The sequence below is a fragment of the Ochotona curzoniae genome, unplaced genomic scaffold (genome assembly GCF_017591425.1).
Source record: "Ochotona curzoniae isolate NIBS_2020 unplaced genomic scaffold, NIBS_Ocur_1.0 contig_1014, whole genome shotgun sequence".
NCBI lineage: Eukaryota > Metazoa > Chordata > Mammalia > Lagomorpha > Ochotonidae > Ochotona > Ochotona curzoniae.
The window spans coordinates 15,528,853-15,551,961 of record NW_024464920.1 but is presented as its reverse complement, the minus strand read 5'-3'; the positions used below and the strand labels follow the sequence as shown (position 1 = coordinate 15,551,961).

Genomic DNA, 23,109 nt, shown 5'->3' with positions numbered 1-23,109 from the left:
TCCGTGATCTGCTTCTCTTCACGCATCCCCTAAGCACATTTACTAGACTTTGATTTTGTGCATTAGTAGTTACTTGAGAGTATCCTTACATATATTACAGTGGTCTTTACATTATTTCCTAACTAAGTTATATACATCCTGAGAGCAAAAAATGGATTTAGCCAATAAACTCTCTCTTCCGTGATTATCTTTACTCATTCTAGAGACTGAAAATATTTGATTTTATCTTAAAAATTATTTCATTGTGTTGTGAACATGTGTCAACATTAAAATATCAAATAATAGGGCAAGCTGATGATAGTGCATAAAATTCTTTATTTAGAACAATAAAGTATATGTATATATAATGTAATTTCAAATTCAAACCTGTATAAAAAAGGGTCAGGACATATACCTATTTTAAAAAGTACACATACAGTATATACACATACACATCACATTTTACAATCTTTTATTTAATTAAACTTCAGTCATAATAAAACTATTTAGAATAGTGTTGACATACATTTACATTACAATATGCAAACTCCAATCTATGACTGAACTAGTAGTATATCTGTGTATCCATCTAAACATTGGACAACTTTCAAGTCCATTGATTTAAAAAACAGTGGCAAGTGGACACTATAATCACACATTACTCCTTAGAATAGAGAAGAACAGGATATTTCAATTGGAACATTATTATTTAGTGAATCTGGTAGCTCAGAAATCAAGTAATTGAAAATATCATAGTTTTTAGTTTAAGCAATTACCCTACGTTTATTTTTAAAAACATCAAAAGGATGTAGTTGGCGATGGCAGTTAAAAATAGACATTGCTTAGCAAACATTTTAGGATCATAAGTGTCCATTTCAACACTGATCATTTTAAAATCAGTATCTGGTTATGAATCAAAAGTACCACTATTTTTTTTTTTTATCAGCAAAGGCATTGCAAGACTAATCATGGGCAGAAACAACAGCATAAGTTGTGTGGTTAAACTCCACAGATAAACCAAAGATAAGCTGGTTTACTTAAAAATTTTAATTCCCTTTTCCCCCAATTTTAAAATGTAATGTATGGGTTACTTCTTTATTCATTTATTCTAGAAAATTTGGCATTCCCAAAAGCCCATGAGCATCTCACATCTTCTGCTTTTAGCTTTCAATATGATGAAATCATTTAAATGCTTCATTTGGTGCATTTCCAAATGTCACATACATCTTAGAGTACCTCGTCCAGACTAAAATGACTAAACTGCACTGCTGCTTTTCATTCTTCTGAGGAGATCCAAAACGTTTATTTAAGCAAAGGTAAAAGCCATCTGTTGCGTAAACAATTATCCAATTAACCCTACTTTAGACTGAAAATTTCACTTTTACTAATGGACCCTATTTACATTAGAAACAAGAACAGCAATGACTTTTTATGGTCAAGACACTAATTCACGGAGACCAGGGTTGGATATTTTGCATGAAATAGCTTCAGCTCTCTTTTATCTTCTTTGTCAGCTATGTACTCATAGGAATAAGGGTTCAACTCTAAGGTGTGACCTCCGACTTCACTGTACTTATAAATAAAAAATTGAGATCCAAAGAAGAGGTAATTTATCACATCATTTAATGGCAGTGTGGTGGCACTTGAAGGACTTTCCCATTGTACCTCTCACCCAGCCAAACTACCTTATGGGGGGGGGTGTATTTCTTAAATACACAGGAAATGGCTAAAAACCCATATTGGAATTAAAATTTGAAACTAAAACATAGCTGCAGAAAAAAATTAATACTTAAGATTTTTAAATGTATTTTTCTACTCATTATAACTTCAATTGAATTAAAGCACCAAAGTGTGCCACAAAGTTTTTTGAAGTACTTTAATGAACCGTGTTTTTTTTATTCTTATCAAAATAAAATACTTCATATGGGTTTTCCATGTTTTTTATTTTGCATATATATAAATATCCTTCTTAAGAGTAGTAAGTTGTTCTTTCATTGTATTAAAATCAGCTTGCTTCTGACACGTCAAAAAGTGGCAGTGTGGTCATAAGCACATTAAATTATGATACAGTATCCAGGAGCCCTTTGGTTTCACTGGGAAGGCCCCATTTATCACAAAGCCGATTTTGTAATAGTCTGGGTTTCCACTAAAGAGTTGCAAAGATTTCATTATAAATTAGAATTGGCAGAATTCGGGGATCATTTTAAAAGATATCAGTTTTGGTGGTGATTTCATAATTTATCATCATAATGTGAATTTTCCACAATATATAAAGACAACTATTCAGTACACATGGGATCGAGTAAGCGCCAACATACATGTTTTAATCCCAAAGCAGACACGACACAGTTAACGCCCAAGCAGCTAGTATCCAAAATAATGTTCAGCATTTTCTATTGTTCATGCACTTTATTGAATTTTAGTGTTGTCAAAATGGACAATTCAGATAACTTTCAATAAGCTAATACATTTAATAGGCACAATGCTTTTTCCTTCCCCTATCATGCCAGGTTGTATAACTTACTGAATTTACTTATTTGTTTGATGTTATGAAATAAGACCTTGTCCTTGAGTGTTAAGTCCCAGCTATTAGATATGAGAACAAAAGCACAATTACCATGCGCTCAAGCTCATTAAACAGCATTTTGTCCACCCAAGCAAATTGAAGACATCGGTAAATCAAACCATTAGATTGAAATGTATCAATCATTGCCTTCTACACATTTATCTCATATTAATCTATATAAAATTTACTTTTTTCTAAAAATAATTAGTGTCACACACCAATACAAGTCCTCTTGGCAGTTAAAGTAATCTCTGATTTTATTACTAATTGATTGCACCAGAAGTCTGAGAGGGGCTGCACCAGTGCATGTGGACTGTCATAAATGAATGCGTGAGGAGCCACAGGCCTTTTGAGAAGAAAAGGACTATGGAAATTATTTGGGCTCTTTGGTGTACAAAAAAGCCAAGGCCACTTACTAGAGTTTTATTTGGGTAAGCTTTGAATATGAGCTAAAAATCTAACTAGCTCAGACATTTTTAGACTTTTGAGATGGAAGGAAAGCTAGCAGTTAGTTTTTCATATACCTTTGTGTTCTTCCATTGAAGATGGTCATCGTTGTACGTGTGGCGGTGGTGTTATTACAAGGATTAAATTGAAATGGAAAACTCTGGATCCATTATGTTCATGGTATGTTTTAAAAAAAAACTTCATGAAAAATAAGAAAATTATTTTTTGCATTTATTCAGATGTTCTTTTGACTTTCAAAAACAACTGGTAAAGTGGGAATTCACATATCTTACAGATTCTAGCTTAAATGCACAATGTCCATCTTGGGGATTCTTGCCAAATTCACTTTAATATGACAATGCTTGTCATACATTTTAAATAGCAGGCTGACATGCATAATGACATGAAATCTCCCTTTTTTGAAACTTTTAGTTGATGAACTTTACAGAGCCTGATTTTAAATAAATGAATCTTTAAACAGACAGTGATGGTTATTCTATAAATAACTAAAGTTTCCTGATTCTTTGTGTTCTATAAAAGCCAAGGAGCTTAGTTTCCAACACCCATATTAATGTGGGGGTGAGTTTTTCTAACCTTAGATACTAAATATCATAATTTATGTATATTCTCTCCCATGGTGGAAATTAAAAGCAAGCCCGTCATCCGTTCAGCATTTTCCCGCAAGTCCCTTTACATAACTCCGCAACAGTTTTCAGACATAAACACATCATACTATATTTTGCAAACACAATTTGTACATTCTAGTGGTCAAGGAGAAAGGAAGACTTTTCATCAGGGCACCAAATCTCCTCCTCAGCAGACTGCTTTGCTCTTCAGTGCCCACAGTTCTTCCTGCGATGACGCTCTATGGGTTTCCCTTCTGCCCAGGCATCGTTCTAAGTCAGTCCTGGCTCCCCTTCACAGACAGAACCAGCCCACCATATCCTTTTTTTTTCTAGTGGGATATGGGAGAGCCTGGCTTATACTGGGAAGAAATCAAGATTCGACCCATACAGTTAATTAAAAACTACAAAACGGACGTGTTGCCTATCGCATTGCTTCACTCTGACTGCTGTCTACACTGTACAGCGGCTGACATTTTAGAGTTTTCACCTAAGTTTTTCTAGAATCTTTTGAGAAAAATGTATTATCCCCACTATCCAGGCTGAAATCTATTTGCAGAGACAAGGCTAACTACAGGCTTCATGGTGTCACTGAAGACTAAAGCTTTGTGGCTTTTCAGCCACATTTCTGGAGCCATGCAAATGGTGCACATAGCCAGGGACTCAGGCCTTCTCTCCCAACACCAGTAGCAAGTTCCAAAGGAGACCACAAGACCCCCCAGTCCTTAAAATAGAGTCCCGTTCCATGCAAGGTCTTCTTTGTAGATGATTAATTCAGTGCCAGTTTCACAGTAAAACATTCCGTTCCAATTTCTGAATCATCCATATAAACTCATGGGTAGCAAGAACAGATAAAGACGAGGTCTGTCACTTCAGACAGAATAGGAATTTGTTTAAAGCTGCTTCATTTATGAAGCAAACATGAACTGTTACCAGCCTAGAAAGGAAGGGGGAAAAAAAAGGAAAGATTATGGTGTGTCTGTGTTCTGCCTTCTCTTCACTCCTGGTAACTAAATTTACAGAAGACCCCAGAGTGAGTAATAGGCTTTCAATGTATACATAGCCAGAAATACATATTTTTTCCTAGTCACAATGTAAGTCACTTTACACAATCTCTGTGGTAACACTTAATATGATCTGAAATTATCCTACTTATTGTTTATTGTTCTCCTATTAGAATGTAACTTTCATAAGGACGGGACTTTTGTCTATTAACTGCTGTGCTAACATTGTCGTAACTCTTACAATTTGTAAATTTGGTATGCTCCTGGCATATAACAGATCCTCCTTAAACATTTTTGAACATCAGAAAGGAAAAATGGATACGCTTCAACTTTCATACCCCCATACATACTACTAGTTATCTCAATTTATAAGAGGATTATATAGCATTATACATAGTACTAATTATCTCAGTTTGTAATAAGAGGATCATATACCCCCACATAACCTGCCAATTATCTGTTTGTACTAAGAGGATTATCAACCTAGCTAGCCTTGAACTTGAAGTTAGTTTGAAAAGGTAAATAGTAGATGAATGGCAAAGGGGAGTAGGGTTGAGGCACAAGACAAAACCCAGCCAGCGGAGGGCACAGAGGTGGAGACGGATGGAATAGCATGAAAGGATTGTCTGGAAAAGGTGGGAAAGCTGCCCAGAGGCACATTGAGGAGCAGCCTCACGTCCACTGAGCGGCTCTTGCGTTCTGTCTGGCTAGGTGGGTCCTAGCACTCATTTCTCCCAGGTGAGGAAACAGCAGCAAGAGCTCAGTCAACTCTTCCATTCACAAACAAAAAGGCTGAAGTCCTGCACCTCCTAACCACGCCTCTGTGCAGACTGGCTTGTCCTTGGCACAGCTGATTGGACTTCACTATCCATGAAAGCCAGACTTACGGTTTAGTTCTCCTGGGTTGGTGTTAAAACAGTGAGCTTTCAGGTTTTTCAACCTCCAATAAACTTCAGTTTCCAATCTATCTTTATTCAGATACATTTATATATATATATATATATATATATATATATTTATTTATTTATTTTACTCTATCTAAAATTACAGTTCCTGCTGTGAGCATTGTTGCCCAGCAGGTTAAGTCACAGATTGGGATGGGCAGATACAACATCAGAGCACCTGACTTAACTCCCACCTACAATACATTTCTGATCTAGCTTCCTGTTAATGCACCTTGGAGGCAGCAGAAGATGGCCAAGCACTTGGGGGACTGGGATGGAGTTCCTGGTTCCTGGCTTCAGCCTGGCCCATTTCTGGGTGTTACAGTATTTGGGGAGTAAACAATGCAAATGGAAGATTATTCTCTTGTGTGTTCTCTTTCATGCTACCTTTCAAACAAATATACCTTTAAAAAAATCATAGCTTATAATCACTGTATTTTATTTCTCATCTTCCCTAAACATTTTTCCTTATTTTCTTCTGTGTTTTTCAATTACTATATCATAGAATCCTTATTTTAAAATGTGGTGATCATTAAACAGGATATACATACATTTCAAGAATATGAATAGTAAATTTTATTTCCTCCAATCTCTCTACTTGTAATATTAAAAGCTGTATTACAAGAAAATTTCAGAAACTAGGGAATCTATAGTTAGGAAATGGGAATTAAATTCAGAAAGAAAAATTAAGAGACATTAAGGGGGAGACTTCAGAAATCCAAACATAAAATTGTTTTTAGAAGAGAAACTTGTTTAGGAAAGAAAAGGGAACCAAATAAAGAAAAAATATTTTTTTAAACAACCATGAATAATTTGAAATTTTAAATCTTATTAAATGCGGAAAAAGTAAGATTAGAAATCTAGTTTTGATTTTGCCCTTGGGTCACTTAGCAAAGAAAATAAATGAATAGTTTGATGACTGTTTTCCACTAGAACAAAACTACAATTTTTATGATGATAACCCTGAGTTTTACAGTCACTTCATGAAGAGACCAGGGTTAGTTTTATTATTGTCTCATTATATATGAAAACTAGGGGTTAAAAAGACATTAGCTGAATCAGCCTATAGCTAAAGTCCTAGAGCCATGACTTGAACCCACGCTAATCTTCTCCTCTCTTCGGCTTCACATTGTTTCTTCAGAAGGGAACTCAGAAACAAGGCCTTCAAAACTCAAAAAATGCCGGGTGATATCAGGCAGTCACCAAACCTTGTCATTTGGTAACCAGCATCCCCAAGGGCTGTGCCTTAAATCTCACAACTTGACTTAAGCTTGTATGTTGCTCAGATCTACAGGACACTTGCAGTTTCTAACTAAAGTCACAATTACTTTCTATATTTATCTGTAACCTGTGTAGTGTTTATAAACCCATGCTATTTACTCTCCACCAGGCCAGGTCTTCTCTGTGAATAAGCATTCCTTCTCCCAAAGTCTCAATTAAGATTCTCTGTAGATGACTGTCAAATCCCAGGCCTTTTGTGTCCAGCCCTATGTAACTCCCCGAAGCGCAGTCAAGCATGTTTGGCCACTGGTCAGTACCACCACTGTTTACCAGCAGCTTCTCTTGGCTTTCCATTTTCTTTTTCTTTGCAAGTAACTTATTGGTTTAAGAGAGGGAAAGGGAAAGGCAGAGTGAGGGAGTGGGGAAAAGGGTAGAGGAGAGGGGAAAGTGGTTGTGTTCGATCTACTGGTTTACTCCCTAAATGGCCTTAACAGCCAGGACTGAGCCAGGTTAAGTTGGGAGCCAGGAACTCCAGCTGTCTCCTACATGGATGGCAGGCACACGAGTATTTGACTCATCACCTGCTGCCTCCCACTGTGAATTTTAGGAGGTAGCTGGAATTGGATGTAGAGCAGGAACTCAAACCCAGGTACTCCGATATGAGATGGGAGGATCCCAAATGGCTTCTTATTATTAGCTATGCCAAATGCCTGATCTTCCATTTCATTTGAGTAGCACTGATACCTGGAAAGTTCCATGAAATTTCAAATCATCGTGGCATACCATCAAGTCTTACATCTTATCAGTACCTAGGATTTATTATTTCTTTCACTGCAGTGTCCCACCGTAGTCTATGCCTTCTGTTTCCTATCCAGGTCCTCACTGCCACACATCTGTAAAGATGCACCTCCTGGGTGGACTCCCTTCCTCAAATTCTTCATTCCCCTCCATCTATAAACACCAACACAGATTTGTTTTCCTAAACCTCAGCTTTAATTGCACCACTCATTTTTTCTAAATGACCCCAAATAGCTCTTTATATTATCCTATGAAATGTAAGCCATGTGCCTATTATTCAAATTCATTTTCTTCTCAGTACTTTTAACTCTGTATGTATGATTTTCATTGGAGTTCAACTGTACAGACTGTTCAAGGGACACAGTTTGTGCTTTTGGGTCTTCTTGGGTATAGGACATTGGTAGTATTTGAATGGAGTCTTCCTTACTGCTAATAAAATTAGACAAATCAGTCAAGATCTATCTCAATATACAGATGCCACTAGCCACCACAAATGGCCCCATCTGAATCTTAGGGCATGTTCTTTGTGAGCTGCTTTTGTTGCTTAAAAAAGCTTTGTAAACTTAATATTTTTAAAAAGATTTCAGAAGATTTAAAAAGATTTCAGAAACAAGGAGGAAGATTTTCTGTCCATTGATTTATTCCCCAAATGACTCTGCAATGGCTACAGTTACACATAGCTGAAGCAGGAACCTGGAGCTTCTTGGTCTACCATGCAGGTGCAGGGTCCCAAGGCTTTGGGTCATCCTACACTGCTTTCTCAGGCCACAGGCAGGGAGCTGGATGGGAAACAGGGTCACTGGGATTAGAACCGATACCCATATGAGATCATGGCATGTGCAAGGTGAGGACTTGAGCCTCTAGGCTACTGCACCAGGCCCTAAAGTTAATATTTTTAAAAAATGATTATAACATTTATGCCTTATTTGCTTTTGTAGGCTCTTAATTTGAAGAGGCAATTAGGCTAATTAAACTTTGCATCCACCTATGTACTTACTAGCTTGTGAAGATAAGATTCGTAGCAAAAGTTAACAGTACAGATGGCTCAAGTACTTGGTCCCTTTCACCTATGTGGGAGATCCAACTGATTTCCCAACTGCTGGCTTTTTAGTTTTTAAGATTTATTTGAATGGCAGAGTTAGAAGGAAAGGGAGAGAGAGAGAGAGAGTGATAGAGAGAAAGAAAGAGAGAGAAAACTGCCAACTGCTGATTGACTCCCCAAATGGGTATAAGAACCAGAGCTGGGCCAATCTGAACCCAGGAGCCAAAAGCTCATCCATTCCTTCATTCTGTCATTTAGCACTTATCAGGAGCCTACATGGCAAAGGCAACAAGTTAGCTTCTGGGAATATAACAAGAACCAGAGACCAGTTCCAATCCTTCGTTGTTATCCACAGAAGTAAGCCCAAGTTGTTGCACTATGGTCACATTCCAAATGCCATCTTTTCCTCTCCCAAATAAATGGCCTGCTTTCCTCATCATAAACGCACTCCCCTGTTATCCCAGGAAAAATGCCACAATGAAAACCACATAATTAATGGTGGTTGCCAAAAGAGATCCCAGAAAAGCAATACAATACCAAGCAACAAAAGACATTAATTGAGCTGTTAAGACTCAATCATTGAATGTGTGGTTTCTGGATATCTGGCTTTAAAGAACTGAAGTGGCAGTTGGGAAACAGTAAATCTTGTATTGAAGTCAAAGAGCAGAGAAGTGAATTTCACGGGCAAACAGTGATCTCAGCTTTGGGAATATTACCCTGGAAAATAAAAAGTATCAGGCAGGGCCAGGTGTTTGGCCTGGCTGGTTGAGATGACGCATACTTGTATATTCAAGTGCTTGGTTCCAGTCCTGGCTCTGCCACGGCCAGCTTCCTGCTAATGCGCACCCCGGGCTGTAGTGTGATGGCCCAAGCAGTTGATTACATGCTGCCCAGCTAACAGACCTGGACTGAATTTCCATATCCCAGATAGAAGCCATGTCCTGACTGTAGAAGGTACCTGGGGAGTCAACCAGCAGAATAGAACCCTCTTTTATTTTTCTTCCTCTCTACTAAGTATTTTTAAAGTTTGTGGCAAATGGAATCAAATGATTACTGTATTTAAAATTTATACAGAGTCTGTGAAGGCTCTGTCGTTTTCATTATTTAGCAGAGCCTAGAGAGAAGCTTGGGATTTTGAGAAGGAAAAAGGGAAGATGATGAACATGTTTGGGACACAGTGATCAAGGTTCTGAGTATTGGAATAAAGAAGTTTATGGAATAATAGGACTCCAATTTCATGGCAATATGCTTTGTTATCCTTATGTCTGCTTTTTGTTGGGTTGATTGAAAAATATCTTTTGCAACTAGAAAAGTGAATTTCTAGGAGAGGAAAGAGTCTATGGCCTGCTTCCCCGAGGAATATTCCATCCGGGGATAAAGCTCTCCGTCTAGGAGAAGGGAGAGTGACCTGCAGTGCTGTTACCCTTGCTGACACTGCCGAGTGCATTTGAAAAGGTGGCATCTGACTGCTTTCTCCCGTTCCTGTATCCTTGTTGCCCCCTGCCCTCCCTCCACGATGCCAGTGGATTGTTCACTGAAAAGGCTCATGGCAGCCCCTCTCCCTGACCGCCTTCTCCATGATCCACTGGCGCCGTGGAGGGAGGGCAGGGGACCATTTGGATTCTTCTCTTGTTTCAATATCTAACAAATGGGACATTGTCATAAGCAATTCTAAATAAAATCTGCTTATCCCTCCCCAATAATAATACTGCATGGTAGTGCTAACTTGTCTCATGACCTTTGTTTAGTTTTCTAGCTTAAAAACAACTTAATTTTTGTTTATTTCTCATGAAACATGCAAACAAGGACTAACACTGTTTGTTCTTAAAAATGTGAGAATGCACAATGAATTAAATATTTGCAATTCAAATATGTAACAAATTCACTTAACATATCAATATCTACTTGACGGAAGATGTAATGATAAAATTTCTTTCTGAATATTGGTATCCACGATATTATATAGTTCCTGCTACCTTATTTCAGCTTGAATTCTAAAAACTTACCAATGTCCAAAAGTAACAGTGTTGATACAAGCCACAATTACACTTCTTGAAACTCTCTCTCTTTTTCTTGCAACATACTGAAAAATAAGAAACATGTTTACTTGCTTTAGTGTCCTAAAGAATCTCTGTGGAGATCCTGAAGTACACCAAAACCTGGGCATTGTAAAGGGCAACTGTTCTGTAAACAAAGCAGAAGTTAGCAACACTGGGTGAGCAACTTACACACCAAAGTAAGTATTCCCATGGAGGAGACAGACTTATTCATTTACTAATGGTCTTTTTGAGTAGTTTTAAAAATCAATCTCTATATATGTATGTATATGTATATATCATTTACACCTATATGGACATATTCATACATAATGAAATGCTTATATGCACTTAATGTGTGTGTATACACACAGTGTGATGCGAGAGAAAGTATCACGACCAAATAAAAATGAAGGTAAATGGAAGACGAATGATGGGGCAAGACAGAGTAAGGGTCATTGGAAAAGGCATCCTAAACAACTATTTAATTTGCTTTTGTGAAAATACTAAGTACCACCAAAGTTAAGGGCTTGGAAAATCATACTTAAGCAGGTGATATGTTAAGTGTGTAAGAAAAAGTCATCACTTGTGTCCCGAATGTAAAGATTAAAAAAAGAGAAAATGTAACAATGTGTGCATTTAAGAAGGGCCAGGACTCTGAAGTATCAGCTTGCACAGCATATATTAAATAAACCAGTGAGGATGTTCACTGCCAAGCAGGGACTTGATGAATCAGTGTGTCTAGGACGGTAACAATGTGGAAAATAACAAAAGCAGAATGTGACCCAGAGGTAGTTACGTAAAAGCATTTTATAGGTAAGCGGAGATGCAAGAAGGAAGCAGTGGGAGGTCAGGAATATGGATGAAGAGTTGGGATATACTTCATGCTAGTGAACAATGAGGATGTGCATGTACAATTCCTGAAATGGCAGTGCCAAGTCTCCTTATGCAGATATGAGCAAAACCAAATACCTTATCTCATTATCCTCTTCATTAATCTGTATATTTTCAACTGCCCTTGTAAGATTTGGTTGTTTCTTCTGGGAAGAGAATAACGACAAAAATTGTAAAAACATGACGGAATGATAGAACTCTTAAGAAGTAAGTGATCCTTCTCTTTTACATTTCATGCCCGAACCATAAATAACTATCTTTTTCTGCATATAGCATGCAAAATATTTCACAATAAAAAAAATCATGAAAAATGCAGTGTTATCCACACAACATTTTTAGGATGTTGGGGATGGAAGAGTCATAAAGAGACTGACAGATCTGAATAGTAATCAAACTCAAAAGACATTTCCCAAAACTTGACTCATGATGATTTAGCACAGTTTAAAATTTTAGAGAGGCTTCCAGAAAAATAAAAGAACAAGGAGCAGAAATTCAAAATAGCACTTATATAAAAGGCATTTCTATCTCTGCTGCAATCAGATGATTTTCAGTATGTTTTCCTCTTCTTTAAGTTTCCCGAAAGTATAATGAAGAATGGTAGGAACCCTTCTAAATTCTAGTGAAATCATTAAGGCAGAACTCACTGTTCCCTTGGTAGGCTCTCTTCTTGGAAAAGGGAAATCTGTTTGAACAAATAAGGTTAGAAGGTTGAATATGAGGAAAAATAAAAGAATAGCAACACTTACCTTCCAGTATAAAGCTCCAAAAGCAAAGCCGATCACAAGAGAAAAGAATGCTGGCAATGCCATGGCTGCCCATTGTAGGCTCGAGTCTCCAATGGAACTGGCGGCCCTGCCTGTAATGAATGTAAAGAGCACAGTGGTGAATATAGCAGATAGGTCCTGGAGGTTTTCCTGTTGTACTGTGCTTGATCCCAACTGTTTCCACAATGCATTCTTGACCTACATCTGCTTAAAGTATTGAAAAGGCTTATTTCTGCTGAGGACTGTTGTTGCAAAGCAATGTAAGTTCATACAGTCTCCAAAAGATGACTACATTTAAAAAGGAAAGACATTTCACAGACAGGTAGAAATTTGACTTCATTAAAGTGGAAGTTATCAGGATGACAAACTTGGCATAGTCCTGGAGGGAAGGGCATACTCTTAAGCAAATCTGTTTCCTATACCTTTTTCTTCAAGTGTCCTTTCACTTCTTCACTCTTGGTATCTGGCCCACAATTTTAAAGATGAGATTTTTACAGTCTGGATCCAAATCTGCATTCCTTCCCTATCTCTGACCTGTAGCAAATATTGGCATTAAATGTGCTCTGTGGTTCTAGTATTTTGGGTTACTTCAGCTTAATTTACATTTCCCATACACATTTGTGGGGTATTTGGTAGGGACAGGCACTGTACCATGCACAAAACACTTGATTTTTCAGGCTTTTTATGTTGGAGAATTTGAAACTAAGTCTAAAATTGCTTGAAAGCACCTGTGCCATCCCATACTCACTAACTCTGCATGAGAACTTAGTGACAGAGAAGACAAATAGGATGGGGGGGGGTGGGTCTTTCTCAGTCTGGCCTACTCTTCCACAAGAAGCAGAATTGTTTTGAATTAAATAGAACACCTCTCTCCCAAGGTCTTTGTATTGCAATACAAAGCTTTCTCTGACAGATTTTTCCACCTGTCTTTTTACAAAGGTGGCTCTCAGAAATGTTGACACAGACATGATAGCTTGCCAGTTAAGTTTGAAAGGTTTGTTTGGAGCTATAATAAAATTGAGAATTTATAAATTTCAAACAATTACATGATAAGAATGTAAACTAAGTCCAGGTAAAGTGGACAGCTCTTGGTTAATTCTGCGACAGTATTTGGGTTACAGGATCAGCCTACAATTACTTAGGTATTACATCAAGTACCTCAAGCATATCATATAAAAGAAGCTATCCACAAATGTATACCATCATTTATAAGAGAAAAATAACTCAAGAGAATTAGCCTGAGATAAGAAATGCATCTACTGTACTGACAAGAGGAATTGTCCATTTTTTTCACCATTTCTGAACTGGGAACAGGAAATTGCCTAGTGAAATGATTCCTATGTTTCCAGAGACTCTACTGATAAGATGTTTGCATGTTTGTCCAATGCATGTGTATAAGTTGGGAAGAGAAAAAAATGAGCAATGGGAATCCAGTGTAAGCTACAAAGGGTTTGGCAGTGATTTTTAACAAACGGAGTTATCAATTTATATAACTCCAAACTACCTCCTGAGGAAGAGATCTTCTGACCCACCCAGAAATTACAGCCTCCTGGCAGCTTCAGGATCTCAAACTTGAGTTTATACAAAAGAAAAAAAAAAAGAGCCTGAATTATACAATAGGATTTGGTACAGCAGGAATAATGTTATTGTTACTATTTTAGGAATTCTACTGTCATTTATGAAAACATTTTGGTGATGTGTGTTTGAATTCTTGATCTCCCATTTGTTACTGCTGCCTATGTCCACTGGAATTGCTGATATGTAATTGTGAAAGATTTGACTATATGACTTTCTGGTGAGGCCCTAACCAATGTACATGGAGCACAAAGGGTGCCATTGGTATTTTGTTACCAAACCATAATGCAAAAGTAATAAGTTAAGATGGTGCTATACCCATATGGAGACCCAGAGGAAGCTCCTGGCTCTAGCTTCCGATTGGCTCAGCTTCAGCCATTGTGGCCACTTGGGGAGGGAACCAGTGGACAAAAGATTTTTCTCTCTGTCTCTCCTTCTCTCTGTAAATCTGCCTTCCCAATAAAAATAAACAAAAAAAAAAAAAAGAAAGAAAGAAAGAAAGAAAAGATGATTCTGTGGAGAACTCTTATGTCCTATGATTGGTCAGCCACATGCACTGGAATCCAACAGCCATCTCCCTTCCTGATGGAAGTTATAGTAGAGCAAATATGTGGTATCTGACCTTTTGGGATTGGCTCGTTTTCCTTAGCATAATGGTGTCCAATTTGGCCCATTTGGCTGCAAACAACTGTGTTGCATTCTTTTTCATAGCTGAGAGCCTTGTTTTTTACTCTTCTACCCAAAAGCCAAATGCAAGTTTGGATTTCACCACTCAGATCACAGAAAGGGAGTGACAAAAAAAAAAAGCCCAGAAGATGCTAACGAGGTAGTGATTGTATTTTAGAATTGGCCACCCAAAACCATTGTGAAGGAAGGGGAAGCTGCCGAAGGAAGGAGTCTCAAACAAACCCGTGGAGAGCTGGCACTGGAAAGCTTCTGTCCCCTCTCTGAGAGGGCTGTGATTTCCTAACCGCTTTCACAGTTCCACTCTAGGACTATCGGTCAATACAAGACCTGGCATCTGATGATGACACAGCAGCAATCCTCCTGCTGGAGAAACAGCGGGAGAGGCAGAGTGAAGAGAGCTAAGGGAAAGATTCAGATGAGTGAACCTCACTGCCTTCTTTTTATTGCATCTATTCTGCATAGAGCTTAAAGACCAGAACTTGGATTCTCTAGAAATACCACTGCTTTCACCTGCAGAGGTGGCTCCTCAGCACTTGCTACTCCAGTTATCTGCTAGGAACCAATGATGTTTAGGAAGGTTATTTGAGGCCCAAACCCTAGCTGATAGCAAAGGTTTGCTTTTATTCAAGATTGCAGAGATCTTGAACAGAGGGGGAACACATCTGGAAAGAATTGAAATAACCCCAAATTCCAAGGTTAACCACACTAATTGAATTTCATCATCAAAACTGTCTACTGTCCAAAATTCTTGAGAACTGGGTTATTTAATGTGACTAAAAATGACTAGCACCTAAAAATAACATGAAATATTGTGCTGCAACTTTGCTTAACTTAAGAAGTAATCCTATGAATATGCCTGTGATGTGGATCTCTGGGCACTTAAGAAATAGACTCACAGCTCACTACAGGAACACCAGAAATATGGCAGCACCGTTTCATTGGATCTAATTGTTCTTATAATCTTGTAATGGTGAGTTCTTACTAAGAACCAGTCATGGCACCTTGCATGTATGTGCTAATCATTAAAACTTACAGAATCCCTGTGAAGGACTATTATCAGTCTCTGCTGGATGGATTTATCAAGAGAGTTTAAGTAACTTGTCCAAAGTTGCATAGCCAGGGGCTAGAGTTGGGATGTGGGTCCAGACAATCTGATTCAAGTCTGTACGTCTGAAGATGTATATGATAATGCCAAACGAAGGATCTCCTTCTGCATTTTTAAACACGGTCTGCAAGTATCTCCAAATTAAACATCTCTTTAACTTGGCATCGAGGACATTGCGATTGTTAACATAAGTCCCTCTGAATAAATAGTAGGCTTGTACATTATCCCATGACTCTTCTTTATATTCTCACGTCTCTGGAATAGACCTTATAAACCCTGCTCCTCTGGCATGGCAAGCTTTTGAGTCTTATTCTTGACAGCTAGCATTCCTTCTGAAGATGTCCTGACCCTTCTCCAAAAAACAGGAGAAAATCCTCATCTCCTTTATTCTACAGCCTAATACATTTATATAATTCTGTTGTTATTCATATTATATACTGTACTATGAACATTTTATTCACATCCATTTCTCTTAGAATATGAATACCATGAAAATTTGTTATTTTTACCAGTTAATTCACTAACATTTTAAATTGATATAAAGAGAACAGATATCACATATTTCCTAGCTTTCCTTTTAAAAACATAGGTATCTAAGTAACATATTCAAGAGTATATCACCTGGACAAAAACTGTTAATAAAAGACCTACATTTTTTGAAAAGAAAATAAAAGCACAATAAACTATAAAAAAATGAAGAAGACTGCTGCCTCATCCTGCTATTAAAAATGTAGGGTGGGAAGTAAATCTTAAATCTGTATATATGAAACATATGCAGCTTACATAAATAAAAAATGAATTAAAAAATGGTACCCCCACAGAGGCACAGGAATGAAAAGGATTTTCACATTTTTCTTTCAAACTCAGCAGGAAAAACCTTTTGCTTCCAACCACATAGTTGCAGCAGACAGCTCTTCTCAACCTTCATAATTACAATCCTGGAGAATGATGTGAGGCAACTACTTTCAGAAATTAGTCAACAACCAGCACGAAGTGTAATTCCTGAGAGAAGACATGAGATCTGAGGCCGACGACTGCTCATGCTTCCTGACTTTGGATCTGCTGCCTGAGAGGCACCTTCAAACTGGGTGGTGAAAGAGTTCCGGCAAAGCTCGAGGTTCTCACTGAGTTGATTGAGCAAGATACTGAAACTTGAGGTTGTTGACTTGAGTGGGATGGTAGAACAGAAGTATTTGCAAGAAGGGAGCTGTTCAGAGAAGAGCATCAGTAATCAGTCATGTCTCCTTAAGCTATTGTTGGAACAAACTGCACACGCACGGCGAGATGTGTCACAAAACCAGGCCAGAAAGGCACTCTTGAGAAGCTACAACCTTGACAAAGACCCCTGCAGCCACACAACAACAGAGAACAAGTGAATTTGGACAAAGCAAGCCTTTCTAAGTTCCCTAGGGATATCTCGGGGATTCCATGCCTTTGGAGTAACACTACTGGCTCCCCTATCCTGAGGAAAGTTTAAAAACAGGCCTGAGAAAGAAGCTAAAACGTCTACCAGTAATTAAACCTGCAACAAAACAAAATAGCCGCTAAAGAAATGCTATAATATCTGGAAGCCACTCAATGACATGGTGTCTACAGCCAGTCTACATGAAATAAAGTAAAAACCATTGGAAGGGAAATGAGACACATAATAGGGAGAAAAAAAAGTCTACTGAAACCAAATATCTAGTGGTAAGCAGTAGTGATGGGGCCAGCATCATGGTGTACAAGATGAATCATGACTTGTGAGCACTCACAGGAGTGCCAGTTGGAGTCCTGGCTATTCCGCATCTAATCCCGCTTCCCAGTAATGGTCCCCGGGAAGAGGAGATGATGACCCAAGTACTTGGATTCATGCCACCTACGTGGCAGACATGGAAGATGTAATGGATTGTAACTTTGATCCTGGCTGTTGCAGCCATTTGGGGAATGAATCAGCAGATGGAAGATCTCTTTCTGCTGCCTTGCCTTTCAATGAAGTAATTATAATAAATAAGCAAATCTTTTTGGAAAAAAAAGTAGCTAGACAAATACATTTCTAATTAAAAGAAAAAAATAATTTTTTTTTCCTAGTAGATCTGCACAACAAGAAATCCAAAAGGAAGTTTTTTTCAGCCTGAAAGTAATTAACAGCAGATGGAAACTTGGATTTTAAAGTGGAATGACAGGAACAGGAAATAAAAAATATGTCAGTAAATATAAAAGATGATAGGTATATTTTTTATTGCTCTGCCTTCCAAATAAACAATCGAAAGTCAGGCAATAGGAAAGAAAGTGTTTTTTTTTTTTTAAGCACTTCTTCTTTTTTAAGATGTATTATTTATTTGGGGAGGGAGGGAAGTCAGTTACAGAGGGAGAGGTAGACAGAGAGGAAGAGAAAGAGATCTTCCACCCACAGTTTCACCCACCAAATGGCCACAATATCCAGAGCTGGGTGGTTCAAAGCTGGGAGCCAGGAGCTTCTTCCAGGTCTCCCTGTAGGTGCAGGTCCCAAGGCCTTGAGCCATCCTGCACTGCTTTCCCAGGCCACAGGCAGAGAGATGGATCAGGAAGTGGAACAGCATGTGGGATGCCAGCACTGGCAGGAGATCATTAGTCTATGATGCCACCAGACTGGCCACAAAAGGAAACATTTTAAATTCCCCTTTCTCAATAAGTAAGTGATAAAAAAAATATAAACACATTATAAGCTAACTTGAGAAATACTCATAAAAAGTCTCCATAAACTTTGGAAGATTACAAAGTATGTTCTTTGACAGTAACTAACTGAGTTAATTTAGAAACTAAATGCAACAAGACATCTAGGGAAATCCAAATTTTACATTTAGGAAAACTTATAAAAGCTTTAAAAAAAACCCAACAAAACCATTTCTATACTGCCCTTGAATCAGAAAAAAACACAAAGAGAATTTTAAAATATTTTTAGAAATTACAATGAAAATACAACATAGAAAAATATCTGGGATCTCAGCCGGCATTTGGCCTGATGATGAAAACATCTGCATTCTATTTTGGAGTGCCTGCTCTGGATTCCTGGTTCTGGGGACTGATTCCACCGTGGGGCCAACCAGCCCCTAGGAAGCAGAAGGTGATGGTGCAGGTGCCACCGAGGTAGGAAAGCTGCCATGAGTGCCCAGCTTCCGTCCTCGACCAGGCCTCATCTTGGCCATCACAGGCCTTTGGAGAGTGAACCTATAGGTGAGAACGAGATTTGCCGCTTGAATTAAAAAGGAAAAAAAAAAAAAATGAAACAGCGTCTACGAGGACACCTATTACTTGAAGAGCATATAGGTATGGAAGAATCACTTAAAATCAATGAGTAGTTTATCCACCGTAAGAAAGTACAACAAGTTGACTAAATTAGACACAACGTAAATAGAAGGAAAAAGAATTTAAGAAGTCAAAATTGCCACTTTGGAGAGAAAATTCATAGTAAGAAACACTTTAATTGACTAAGACTCAAATGAGACACAATCCTTTTTTCAAGCCTCAGATCTGATTCGGAATGTAACTCAGGATTATAGATTTTTAGAAGATTCTGTCCTTCAAATATTGTATATTTATGCAAAGTGAATTCTGGGTTTCACTTGCCATCCAACACGAATATTTTACTTTTGAACTAGTCTTCACTTTTTAAACAACTAAAACTGTAAATAACCTCAGGTTAGGTCAGCTTTTGGTAGGGAAAACTGTCAGTTGTATATTTTTCTAAATTTCTGAAGTATAGACAAGTAGGTAAATGTGGGTTTGTAATAAATGGCTCATTCCACTTTGCATGTATGTCTTCCGTGTCCTTGCACCAATGACAATGCCCCACTTAAAGGAAGACTTTTTTAGCTAAGCTCTCTGGATGATTCTTATTCCTCCTCCAAATTCCATGGGGGCTTGAGAGCATGTAATAAATCCAGTAACCTTTGCAGTGACCTCTGCCTGGATTTGAAAAGAGGACACAATCTTCCAGCAACCATGTTCTTGGCCAAGGAGGACAGCAATTTCAGAGAAGAATATTCTTTTCCCAACATATCCTTTTATAGAAAATAACAGGCATAAATTTCAAGTGCGCAACAGTGAGTACTGATACATGAATATATAAAACCCAAATGACCCTTGGGATTATACACAAGTAGCATTTTTATCTTCCATTTAGGAATTCCATTATAGTCAAGTATATTTTACAAAATTTAATTTAACACGAAATCTAATTGTAGTCTACAAAGACAAAACCTGAAACACATTTCCAAAATTAATTTCATGCCTTATTGGAATAATCTTAGCAAAAAAGTGATTGGCCCAAATCTCCCAAGCAATTCTCAAACTCTAGGGAAGCCCAGTTGGATAAAACTAATATTTAGTTCTCAGGAAGATCGTAAGAGGAATAACAGTAACAGAACAGTATGAATAGTAGTAGCTGTAGAAACTTCCTTCAAAGCACATGCAATACTCCTATAGTGCTAACTGGAGCCATGCATGCATTAAATCAGATAGGAGTACTTACTATTACTGCTACTGCTGTCATTCCTAAGGGAGCTGGCTGCAACAGGGGGTAACATAAATGGTTTTGTGACACTGACTCTGGAATCTAAATAGAAAGCAATAATGTGTCAGTGTTATATGGTTTTATATGAATTACAGTGTCCCCAAAAGGTAAAGTACAACCCACGAGTACAGGCCAGGTCCACTTCCCCAATCTAGAATAGCAGATCCTATTTATTCCACACTGAGTCCTGGTGCTCTATTCATGAAGAAATTGGCCACACTCACCCAATAGAGCAGATGTTTACGCCTACTTGTGCTAATGAATATGAATAATGACCAGTGGTCAGTCATTTTTCATTTAAAAAAGAAAAAGCAGTAAAATTCAGGTTTGTGTTACCATGGCCCCGTGGCGGGCCAGGGGCTGTCTTTCAATGTGGAGTTAACTGATGAAGATCAGAGGCCATGATTCCATTAAAGCCTTAAGAAAAATGTCTCAGAAATGAACAATAAGACTGAAGATAAACAATCATGTAATTGTATATTACCAGCAAATATCAAAAAATATTAATGCCTATCATATGTTGTTTATTCACACATACTTCTTTAATTTGAAAACAATGAGCATTGTTTTGGTTTAGACACCAACAAATGTACACTCAGTTTGTTTTGTGCCAATGATACTGATATTTGCTTTTTATTAGGCAAACACACATGCATCTTTTTATGGCTCACATGTATTTGACTCAAAGGTGAATTCTTAAGTACACATTTAAGATTCAAGACTGATATTTGCAATTAAGTTGGAGATGCGTATATGTCTTACCTTTCTCAGGACTTAGTGTTGAAGAAAGCACACAATCACTAGTTTCTGATACCACAATAAAGTCCTTGAAGGCATCAATGGATCTATTAAAAATTCTAAAGAATTGTTCAGGAGTAAAGGGCCTGGGTTCTGGCCTCTTGGATGATATTTTTACATTCTAGAAGGGGAAAAAAAAGCGGGATTTTACTTTTGAAATAGTCTATAGACTTCATGGTTGCCAAAGTAATAGAAGATAATTGTCTTTTAGTGATGCAAGTACTTGAACTCTTAAAATGAACACTCCTGGACTGTGGTTTGATATGCTCAGTTCATTGTGGTAGAGAAGGACAGTGACCCACCAGCTCAACATGGGACTCAACTCATGATCCAAGTTGCTATGGGAAAGGAGGGTGCAGTGAACACAATGTCATAACAATCAAATGATCCTTTCAAAAACTGCAGTGCAGAGTAGGTGTGGACCCAGCAATTACAGGGCCAATTATGATGACCTTCCTGTACGCAAGTCGCTGGGTTTCATGCCCAGCTGTGGCTCCTGATTCCACATTCCAGAAAAGGCTTACCCGGAAGGTAGCTGGTAGGGCTCAAGTAGTTAGGTCACAGCCACCCATGTGGGAGCCCTGGGTTGAGTTGCTGGTTCCTTTAGCTGAGGATGAGTAGTAATTCTAGCTGTCTGTGTGTTTCTCTCTAGCTCTTGAATAAAAATAAACAAAAATTGAGAGAGGATAATTTTTCTTTAGAGATGCTCATTAAGAACATGAGTTTAGGGGTAAGCATTTGTTGCTTGAGTGTAGAGGCAAGCCTAAGTGTAAAGGCGTGGCAGTTCAGTGTTTGGGATGCCAGCATCTCATATTAGAATGTCAAGATTCCACTCCTGGCTACACACTTGATTTCTGATCCTGTTCATATGTCATCAGCAGGTGCTGGCTCAGGTACTTGAGTCTCTGCCTCTCCTGTAGGAGATCCAATGAGTTCTGGACTTCTGACTCTGGAGTAGCCCTAGATATTACAGACATTTGGGAAGTGAGCCAGCACAGCGGAGCTAGCTCCTTCTCTGTTTCTTTCAAGCAAATAAATAAACAATAGATAAAAATGTTGACATTAAAGAGACTTGTCTGAAATAAATACTCCAATATCTAAAAATTGTAAAAGTGTGCCTGAATAGAATATTGGCAAGGACATAGGATGAAGAATTCTTGTACCTTGTGGATATAATATAGATTGATAAATTGGATGTTATCTAGTAATGTTGGCTATACCCATCCAGTGATCCAGTATATCTACTCTTAGGGGAGTAAATAGCCTAGTGAAACTCTTGCACCTATGTGCCATAAAGCATGTGAGACATTTCTCAGTGTTTATAACATTTATGCCAATCAACGGAATAGTAATTTAGGAAGTAGTAGTGTGTTGAATCAATGGAACACAATTAACAAATTAACCACAGGTGCATGCAGCAAACTGGATACATGTTACATATTGCTGGGAGAAAGAAGCAGTCACAAAAGAATGAAATGGTACAATTAATTTACATAAAAATCAAAGCAAATGCATCTTAGGGTTCCATAAATGGGTGATTTTAAAAATCTATCAATTGCTAGACTGTGTTATTCTAAGTGTTTTATATACATTAACTCATTCCCCAAAATGAGAAATATCATTTGCAATCTCTTAGGTTCCAGCCCAAAGCATCACAAATATTATGTCTAAATTCCTACAAGCCCAAGAGGCTAATCTTTGTCCATTTGAGCTCTATACCAAAGCAGGTCTCCCAAGCCCTTATCATAACATACACACTGAGCTATATAATAATGTCAAGATTGGTTAACATCTATCTTTCTGATCATCGTATTAACATTCTTATCAGAGGCCTACATCACCCTGTTGGAGTAGCTGGCTCAGCTGTCTCTGATTCAGATCCAACTTCCTGCGTGTGTGCGCTATCAGAGGCAGCAGGTGATGGGTCCAGCGCTTGACTCCCTACCGCCCCGCTGATGTGGCACACTCTGGTGAAGTTTCTGGCCCATGGCTTCAGCCTGGCTCACCTATTGTAGGCATTTTGGGGAAGGAGCCATCAAATAGATATCTCTCCCATACCTCCCATCTCTTGGCCTTTCAAATAAAAAAGGGC

General features: G+C 38.1%; 1 protein-coding gene across 4 annotated transcripts in view; it reads right to left on the bottom strand.

Annotated features, from left to right (window-relative positions):
- Window positions 1-3,747: 3,747 nt before the first annotated feature.
- KITLG (KIT ligand) overlaps window positions 3,748-23,109 on the bottom strand; it is a 97,603-nt gene continuing 78,241 nt past the window's right edge. Inside the window, exons 6-11 of one of the 4 annotated variants that reach the window (XM_040989630.1) lie at window positions 20,982-21,138; window positions 20,174-20,261; window positions 12,301-12,406; window positions 11,633-11,700; window positions 10,631-10,707; window positions 3,748-4,552 (exon numbers count right to left, since the gene is read on the bottom strand). In XM_040989630.1, coding sequence (XP_040845564.1) covers window positions 10,668-10,707; window positions 11,633-11,700; window positions 12,301-12,406; window positions 20,174-20,261; window positions 20,982-21,138 — 459 coding nt within the window. In that variant the 3' untranslated portion in view covers window positions 3,748-4,552; window positions 10,631-10,667. Of the gene's footprint in view, window positions 4,553-10,630; window positions 10,708-11,632; window positions 11,701-12,300; window positions 12,411-20,173; window positions 20,262-20,981; window positions 21,139-23,109 lie in introns of all 4 variants that reach the window. The other 3 variants (XM_040989621.1, XM_040989640.1, XM_040989650.1) reach the window with 3 other exon arrangements.